At 50.8% G+C, this 1,420-nt stretch overlaps 1 protein-coding gene across 1 annotated transcript in view; it reads right to left on the reverse strand.

The window, feature by feature from the left end:
• Positions 1-1,420, reverse strand: part of NAGLU (N-acetylglucosaminidase, alpha) — a 35,958-nt gene that overhangs the window by 8,983 nt on the left and 25,555 nt on the right. The window contains exon 4 of the mRNA XM_011999024.1: positions 91-237. Within this exon, the coding sequence (XP_011854414.1) occupies positions 91-237 (147 nt within the window). The remainder of the gene's footprint in view (positions 1-90; positions 238-1,420) is intronic.

The raw sequence follows: 1,420 nt of genomic DNA on the forward strand, positions 1-1,420 counted from the left end.
GCCACGTGGACCCGAAGGCCAAACCCGGGCTCAGGGCCAGGAGTCGTGGCTTCCGGGTCCCAGGACACTCCCTTGGGGGCGTCTCGTGACCGCATGCGGTGGGGAGCGCGTGACCCTGGCTCCAGGGCCGAAGGGGACCCGCTGGCCCTCACAGAGCACTGTATCAGGCACTGCCATAGCTACTGCCCTACTGATGAACGAGAAGACGGTCCCTACCGTCCGTGTCAGGGGGGTGACCTAGAAATCAAATACTTACAGAAATAAGGATTTCCATCATAGTTGTGATGCTGCGAAGAAGTGCAAGGGTAAGACTTACAAAGGAAGTGACTTTTAACCTGAAACTCAGAGATGAATAGGAATTGACTAGAAGAGGGAAAGGAAGAGCCTTCCAGAGAGAAGAAATGCATTTATGAAGGCCCTGGGAAGGCAGAGAGCTTGCAGATTTGAGGAACAGGCTAGGAGGTTCGAGGAGGGATGGGGCCATGTGAGCCCAGGCCGGCCGTGGGGCAGGGCTGGCGGACACGTTAAAGGCTGTCCATTGGCAGCAGCAGCAACATGACAGGAGCTGTCATTTTGTCAGAAGTTTCCAACCAGAGCGACTCCATCTTGAACAGGGGCTGCGTAAAATGAGACAGAGACCTGCTGGGCTGAATTCCTGGGAGGTTAGGCCTTCCTCCTCACAGGATGAGACAGGAGGCCAGCACAAGGTAAAAGGTCACAAGACCCCGCTGATAAAACGGAATGCAGCAAAGAAACCGGTCAAAACCTGCCAAAACCAAGACAATCAGGAAGGTGACCTCTGGTCGTCCTTGCTGCTCATTATACGCTAATTATAATGCATTAGCATGCTAAAGACACTCCCAGCAGCACCAGGCGGTTTACAAATGCCATGGCAACATCCAGAAGTTACCCTATATGGTCTAAGTAGTGGAGGAACCCTCAGTTGGGGAGGAATCCCCACCCCTCTTCTGGAAAACTTATTACTAACCCACCCCTTGTTTATCATATAATCAAGAAATAACCATAAAAATAGCCAACCTTAGGCCAGGAGCGGTGGCTTATGCCTGTAATCCCAGCACTCTGGGAGGCTGAGGCTTGCAGATCACCTGAAGTCAGGGGTTTGAGACCAGCCTGGCCGACATACAGTGAAAACGCATCTGTACTAAAAATACAAAAGTTAGCCAGACATGGTGGCACACTCCTGTGGTCCCCGCTACTTGGGAAGCTGAGGCAGGAGAATCGCTTGAATGCTGGAGGTGTAGGTTGCAGTGAGCCAAGATTGCGCCATTGCATTCCAGCCTGGATGACAGAGCAAGACTCCATCTCAAAAAAGAAAAAAGAAAAAAGGTTGAAAGAGGCCTGGAATCAGATGCTGGCTTTAGATACTAGGAAAGTATGATTTTTTTTTTTTTTTTTTTTT

The sequence above is a fragment of the Mandrillus leucophaeus genome, unplaced genomic scaffold (genome assembly GCF_000951045.1).
Source record: "Mandrillus leucophaeus isolate KB7577 unplaced genomic scaffold, Mleu.le_1.0 Scaffold58, whole genome shotgun sequence".
In the NCBI taxonomy this organism is placed as follows: domain Eukaryota; kingdom Metazoa; phylum Chordata; class Mammalia; order Primates; family Cercopithecidae; genus Mandrillus; species Mandrillus leucophaeus.